This window comes from Limulus polyphemus, unplaced genomic scaffold (genome assembly GCF_000517525.1).
Source record: "Limulus polyphemus unplaced genomic scaffold, Limulus_polyphemus-2.1.2 Scaffold6967, whole genome shotgun sequence".
NCBI lineage: Eukaryota > Metazoa > Arthropoda > Merostomata > Xiphosura > Limulidae > Limulus > Limulus polyphemus.
In genome coordinates this window covers 8,791-17,202 of record NW_013672577.1, presented here as the reverse complement: position 1 = coordinate 17,202, position 8,412 = coordinate 8,791, and the positions used below count along the sequence as shown (strand labels likewise).

General features: G+C 34.6%; 1 protein-coding gene across 1 annotated transcript in view; it reads right to left on the bottom strand.

The window, feature by feature from the left end:
- The window catches only part of LOC111089666 (protein unc-13 homolog A-like), a gene marked incomplete at its 3' end in the record, with an annotated part of 26,418 nt that extends 22,808 nt beyond the window's left edge, over positions 1-3,610 (bottom strand). The window contains exon 1 of the mRNA XM_022402574.1: positions 3,528-3,610. Coding sequence (XP_022258282.1) covers positions 3,528-3,584 — 57 coding nt within the window. The remainder of the gene's footprint in view (positions 1-3,527) is intronic.
- Between the last annotated feature and the right edge of the window lie 4,802 nt (positions 3,611-8,412).

Below are 8,412 nucleotides of genomic sequence, written 5' to 3'. Positions count from 1 at the left end.
TAGTCAAAACCATCAACTGACAACTCTTGAGTTACTCTAACCGGATAGTGGGATTCAATAGACTAGAGGAAAGGCAGCTAGTCAAAACCATCAACTGACAACTCTTGAGTTACTCTAACCGGATAGTGGGATTCAATAGACTAGAGGAAAGGCAGCTAGTCAAAACCATCAACTGACAACTCTTGAGTTACTCTAACCGGATAGTGGGATTCGACCGTCATCTTAAAACGCGCCCACGGCCCCAAAGTGCGGAGTGCGATTTTTTTTGCACGATAATGGAGTGCAAACCTCGGATCCACAGTCCTCTGGGTCGTTCTCAGCCCGTTGTGTGCTGTTGCCTGGTGTGTGTGAACGAGTTTTGCCACTAATCTTTGTGTTCGTAGGTACTCATTTGTTACAAGGCGCCGATTTTTGCTTACCACGGCTGGGGTACGATTCATTGAAGATCTCTTCCTAGGTGGTCCTGGTTCCCCACGTTCATGAATATCCCATTGTTTTCCAATTTTATCGAGTAAAACGGATAACCACGTCTTGGAAATTCTAAATTCCATATCTCAAAACATATTTATGATTTGAGTGTACGAATATTTTGCGTAGGAAAGTGCTGTTACATACTTTTCGTAAATGCGACAAATTTCCAGTACCTTCACATTACTTATGAAATGTCAAACTATATCAAAATATAGTTCTGATAAATGCATTATCATCGCGACTTTAAACAGTTGGAGTTGTCACATGACTTCTGATTTACATATGTTAACTTAATGTACTTAACCCTCTGTACAACTATAGGCTGGATTGCATACTTATAATGAAATGTATTAAAAGCATGTACTTATATAGAAATGCTTAAAATTGATTAATACCATTCAACAAACGCCACCAGGTAGTGCAGAGAACATCATCAATAGGTGTTGAAAAAAATGCACACCTTCAGTTACGTCAAAGTTTACGCACACTTACTCATCCTACCATTTTCAGGAACCTTCTACCACAAAATGAGTTTAGATAGTAATCAAACTGCTGTTTTACAAAATACACACCTTTTTAAACAATCTATATAAATCTTATAAATAACCATTTCGAATGATACAAAGTGTATACGGAAGTTGATGGGGCGACCACGAAACCTTGCTTGTAGTTATTCTCTAGTCTACAGATAATCTGGTATTGTGCTTTAGTTCATCCTAAATACGTTGAAAATTACGTTCAAATGTTTAAAGTGAAATGTTTTATTTCAAGGTTTGTCCATTTTTAAGTAAACGTTTTGGATCGGCTTTGAGCACACTTGTATATAGCAAATAAACCACATGCTCACCATAACAACGGTTCTTATGCGTTCACCACATTACCCGGGTAACCCTAATGAAGCGGATGTGATTCTTAGAATTATATAGAATTACTAACTCAATGATAACACTCTCCGTTGTGTTGTGTAGCAACCAAAACATTTTTCACTTGTAATATTTAAATATAATTAACAATAAATTCAACAGCTTATAAATCAAATAAACGTGTTACACTGCAACATTTAAATGTACGACTTTTTAGGGCCGATATTTATTTACACGTGTTGCTGATGACGTGATGAGTGACATTTACCCCAAGTGTCGTTTGCAAATAACACATATTTCCTGGCATGCTCTGAAAACCATTTCGTTCAATAGTACATTAGAACTACAGCAAAATTTTTGTTTTCTCGATATAAAAGATAAAAGGTAGCACTTATCTCATAGACTAATCCACTACTTTAGTATGTATTCGTTTCGAAATGTTTAAGTTTTAGCCAATTGAAAAAAAGAAAAAAAAGAAACAGTCAATACAAGTTAAACGTGGCAGCTGAACGCAAGTAGAGCTTAAACACTGTCGTGCGAATCCTACGATGTCGTAGAGGCCGAAAAAAACGATAAAATACTGAACAAAGTGAGTCGGGAAATTTAAATGAAGTATTAGTAGTGTGACTGATATAAACTAAGGAACCTAAACGTATATGAAATTTAGAAGAGCGATAGTGACTCAGGCAATATATTAGAACTGGCACACGTAATCATGGTAGGGACTGATTATATAGGCTACTCCCACACATTGAACAGTGTTTTAGTAATGACCAAATTAAACTTTAGATGTTTCGTGCTTTCCCATGCAATAGCATAAAAAAGACAACATTATCTTAAAATACAATATATATTAGTTACATAAAACAAGACAACGTTATCTTAAAATACAATGTAACTAATATATATTACGTATACGTGATGGCCAAAAATGATTATACAGTTATTTCATTTAGAACAGTTTAATTGCTTACTCTGAAACAAACAATAATTAAATTGGTTTCAACTGTTTTCGTAATATTTTCTTTAGTAGCAATTGTATAGTAACTTTTGCCCAATCCTATACAGTAAAAAAGCTAAGATATTAAACTGATGAAGCATTTTGTTATAAGGACGGATATTATAAGATTTCTTTACGTGAAAACAATCAACTGTGATAAATGGGTAATCACTTTAAATGTAGTAGATTACAGGTTATGGAAAGTGGGATGGAGTAACGAGCTTCATCACGTTTCAAACTTACAACGTGTGATGAAATGTTACACTTCCTTAATGCTTCGTAAGCTGCCCATCTAGAACTGCTTTTAAAGGAATATGAAACTTTGTTACTGGAAACATACTTATAAAGTGAAATGAAGCAGACATAGTCGCCATATCAGAACAACTATTATTAAAAGAGTGGTGCATATTAAATACGATTTGTTTTGTTGTGGCGCCTTTATAGAATCCTTACTTCTTGGGTGAGATGATCGCTTTCTTATAAAACTCATAACGAAATCTTTGTTACTTAAGTTACGTATTTGCTCATGTTAGCTAAAGTAAAATAAAAACAAAGGTTTGAAACATATATATATATATATATATTTTCATTGAGAAAATATTAGAAACCTTTCGTTTTATATATAAAAAAATCTAATTGCTACTACTGTAACTTTTTACACAACCTTTACTGATACAATTGAGTAAGTAAGCTTGAAACAATACAGCTGAGTAAAAAGTACTCTTGCTGGAAGATTTCTACAAACATTGGCTTTCCCAAATCAAACTATTTAGCGTCTAGGTTTTCTTGGTAAGCTCTTTCTTACAAAAAATGGGTCCTTAGTGTATTTTACTTTCTGTACATTAGGCGAGTTTACTCATTCAAAGAAAACTTCCCAGAGCGGAGAAAGGAAAAAAAAGATAGTTTAAAGTAATCTTGAAACAACAAGATTGGTAGTTTGGAGATGAAGCAATGAGCTAATAGAAAATAAGTTGAGAACTCCGATACAAACAGCTACACCACACAGAAGAAATGTGTGTGGGGAATATTTCTATTTATTATACCAGAGTAGAAATACAAGCATATAACCTTAAGAGACGAATAGGTATCTGTAATAAAATACAGGTACAATATAGGCATTATAGGCTAATACAAAATATATAATAATGCACGTTTACATCCTAATTAACTGTTCAATAGAAGTTGGAACTTACCAGAGAGATGGTTTTCACCCATCTGCCAAATATAAAAATGTATAGGGAAACGTGCATATATTAACGAAACAATAGCAGATCTGAGAAGGATATATGTTTCAGTGAGCATTATATATCACAGCATACGATTCAATGCATAAAGACTCATCTATGTTTACTGAATTCATAATTGCGGCATATAAAGAAAGAAAAATTATATTTAAACGAATTACATTTGCAAACACGCAGGGGCGCGTACTAAATGAGGGCTATGCTCCACATTCAAAGTTTATATATATATGTCATGAACTCGACCAATGACACCTTCTCTCACAGACACATGGGAGGGATATAAATCTGCTGCCCCACCTAGGTTACAAACCTGGATGGTATATTACATTTTGAAAAGGATTCTTTGAGTCACCTGCCCAAGAGTTGCGGGCACCTAACACTGTGCAAATGTAACATGAATACAGCGTTTTTGTGGACTGAGGAAGCGATATAAATAGTTCACGACATCTCTTACAACAGAGTGATTTAAGAATTGCGTGCGTGTTATTCATTGTGTAAGGGTCCAGATTTGTCAGCACTGAAGCTGGTTGAATACGTGCTTGTATCAATTATACGGCAAAACACTAGTGGAGCACAATAGATGCAGAAAAACCTGCCTGAGACGGATGCACGTGATATAACTGAGTTCGTTTTTAAGGGGCTCTCCACCTGAAATGCAGTACTATACACTGTCTGGACTAAGTAAAGCAGGCGCTGCGGAACGATATGACATACACGAAATTGAAATGGACGCGATATTGATACTTCAATCTGCAAACGCATCAGATTTCAGAAGAAGATTCTATTCGCAATCGATGTGTTCGAAGGATCCACTCGAAACTTCATTTACTAAACGTTATTGGAAAGCAGTCCTTTTAGCTGAATTTTTGAAACTGTGTTTTGTTAGATGGTTCTTGAGGTTCTACTATATTATTTTCAATGTTGAGACATCATCAATGTAATGTAATGACTACATTCGTTCCAAACGCAGACAGATTTCTTCCGGTTTGGCAATAAGCCAAAAACAAACCTTGATGACATGCATCTTTTGTACTTACATGGAAGAGTTCATTCAATTCCACTTTAATCCTCTTATACAGTGAAATTTTCCTATTTACACTTCTGAATGTAACCGCCATAAAGGATGAACACATTTATCATACAGTAATGTAACAAACATGAAAAAGTAAGAACCCTTAACAAGTTGTACATTATGTGTCGCCTGTCAACATTACTTAGAATATTAGGGTTAGTGACTGATACTAATACTACATATATGAATATAGATTAAAATGGGAGAATACTCGGAAAACCACATTACAACAGTTAAGAGAAGTTTTGCATTATGTTCTCTGCTATGGTTGTGGCAACATGAGAGTAAGAAGCTGTTCATGATTACAAATAAAACATGAGATCATTTGTTACAACTGAATGATAATATATGCTGGTGCCTTCTCCTTCAGGGTAACACCACAAAAAACATATAAGTATATTCTAATTCTATATAAGAATTAATAACTAAATAATAAATTACTAAAATTTCTTCCAGAGATTTCAGTAAGTGTGGGTCTCCTCGTACAACAGTGATAATTTTTGCAGGGTGAGCCAAAAGGTAGAATAACAGATGAACAGTTTCAAATAACAAAGATCTTGTCAGTATCAATATGCACAACTCTGTGAACTGGACAGAAATTCCGTGTGATCATTAGTGAACAAAATTAGGTTAAACGTACCACGTTTTATTTTCATTTTTCTGTTACGAAGTAGTAGACTCGAATAATTAAGTCTCAAACACAAAAATGTAGTTCTTGTATTTTTTAAATGAGGAATTCATTTTTGAATCGGGAAAATATATACAATAATATTGAAAAATAATACAGTTAATAATACAGCTTTAGTGCAACATCAAACTGACTTAACATAGCCCCATTAACCCTATAATAGCCTTGAATAGTGTCTTTCAATAATTTTTGCTCTAATCTTATCCTTATTCGTTTCTTTCACAGATTTTTGATCAAAACAGATTATATTATATTCTTAAAATTAATTAATGACCATTATTATCAGGGGCAACCCTAACACTGAAAGAAGTTAAAGCTACGCAGCAGCTTTGCAAAGTAGAACTTGATAGTGTAGTTACATAGGTTGTTGTTGCTTTCGTAGTGCAAAGTTACGGAATGGGCTATCTGCACTCTGCCCATCGCGGGGAATCGAATCTTGTGTTATAAGTACGGAAACTTACTGCTGACATATTGAGAGACTTTTAGATGGTATAAATGACTTTGTGATAATTATATGCTAATTAAGCTATGACCTCAGTCTGTATGACACATTTGTCTAGTTGTACATTGTAATTATGTCAGCCTTATACTTCCTTAAAATAATACCAGGCCACAGAACTAACTCAGAACATTAAGTAAAACAATGTCTATATTATAACAACAGTTAAAATGTGCTAGGTACCAGATACATTTTATCGAGACAAATTTAATAATGGACACAAGTATAACTTAATAGCTGGAACTATCGTTTTTTTTTATACTGGACCTACAGATCTAGGTAGTGTGAGCCTAGTTCAAAGGTTAGTACAGATGATTAAAATTACTAGAAATTAAAGGAAAAATATTAGACACTGTCTTTTGCAGAAATACATTTTTATTATTCTGTGAAAGTTACATTAAGCAGTAACTAAAACTTTGATAAGCCTACAATATGCAAATTATGATTTATGAATGCGCGGCATCAGAGGTATTTCTGACTTTCTTTTTCTTGTTTTTTCAGCATCATGTGACCCATTCTACTGCTTACACTTTTAGTGTGACGTAAAAGTTTTAAAACGACGCGCTATTTCTATAACTAGATCCCACGGTTCATTAAACACTATCTAATACGCTAGAACATTATCTATCAACACATATACTCATAAACGTACAATTGTTATAATTTGATTATGCCTCTCACGCGTTGTTCTAAATTCCTAAGACTTAAATAATCTGTTTAACTCTTCGCTGTATATAGAAACACTACCTGAAAAAGGAGCCTGCATAAATATTTGTTGTTGTATATTTTAAATTTTTGCTGAAGTTTCATCAGACATATTATTTTTGCTTCATTTGTTTCATCGTTAATGCTTTCAAGTCAGGCCCGGCATGGTCAGGTGGTTAGGGTGCTCGACTCCCCATGTGCGGGTCGCGAGTTCGAATCCCCGTCCCACCAAACGTGCTCGACTATTCAACCGTGGGGACGTTATAACGAATAGAGTAAAAGAGTAGCCCAAGAGTTGGCGGTGGGTGGTGATGACTAGCTACTTTCCCTCTAGTTTTACACTGCTAAATTAGGGACGGCTAGCTCAGATAGCCCTCGTGTAGATTTGCGCAGAATTCAAATATTAAACAAGTTTTCTTGTTTTGAATTTTCTATCTATAGTCTCATCCTTCTAATTAGTCAGAGAAAACATCATCTTTCAATAGCTTATACCCTGTTCTATCCTTCTAACTTGTTGACGCAACATTCTTCAATAAATATACTCGAATATTTTCTTAACTGTATGAAAGCACTATCTTTTGTTAAGATGTACTCTGATATCCTTCTAATTAGTTCAAACATCAGCTGTCAATAACGCATACTCTGCCATCCCTTTAACTTTGTGGAACACTGTTTTTCAATAATGTATACCCTAATATATTTCTAATGAGCTGAAACACCATCTTTCAATGAGTGGCTGGGTGGGCTCAAGCCCCTGCCATTATGCCTCAAAAGTGCCCTTTTTCTCAGTTATAAAAAATGTCAACAACCATTAAAAGATACGCCTGATTCCACACTTTCTTCGCTGCTATTTATTAGGCAGAACAAAAATCGGCTTTAAAATTAATGATTCTAGATTCATTATGCTAAAAAACATCTGTGATATTCTATTAAGTATTCATATGTAGTGACTCATTGTTTTAAAAGATCAATTCAATAAGAATAAGAGAGGATCCTCTAGTCTCCCCTAATACTTCACTCCCCCACCAAACAAAAAGGCATTGCCTTACAAAGATTGAAAAGTGCCCTATTTTTCAATGAGCCCCTGCCCTGTGTGAAATACCACATTTCAATAACATATACGTTAATACCCTTCTAATTAGTTGATACACCAGCTGTCAATAATGTTTACCTTACTATCCTTATCACTGAATGGAACACCAATTTTCAATAACGTATACCCTACTATCCTTCTAACTATACGAAACACCATATTTCAATAACGTATACCCTAGTATTCTAATTAGTTGAAACACTAGCTGTCAGTGATATTTAACTTACTATCCTTCAAACTGTATAAAACACCATATTTCAATAACGTATATCCTACTACCTTTCTAACTACATGAAACACCCTATTGTAATAACGCATACATTAATATCTTTCTAATTAGTTGATACACCAGCTGTCGGTAACGTATATCTCAACAGTAACTTGTGAGTTGATCCTAACTGACTGATTTCTGGCCTTGTTTTGTGAGTGAGCAGGCTCTGTTCATCATTGGCCCTAGCTAAGATCTTAAACAAATTAGAATGGTCGACTTAACAAGGGATATACAATTCGCATGTTCTTTTAATGGACAGCAGGGACAAGTAAATTTATAAACTATATTTGATGATTTTGAGGATGGTGAACAGATCAGATAATACCAACAAAGCCAAAGAGTTGCAACTAGATTTGTAAATAATTGAATAGAGTTGTTTAAACATTTGTTTAACAACAAGTAAAAGCTTGGAATGGTCTATTCTATCATTGGGGGTGTGTCTGTGAGCCAGAATAGTTTCGGAGAATTCCACTCCTCATCAGTAACCCTGGACACTACCACCAATG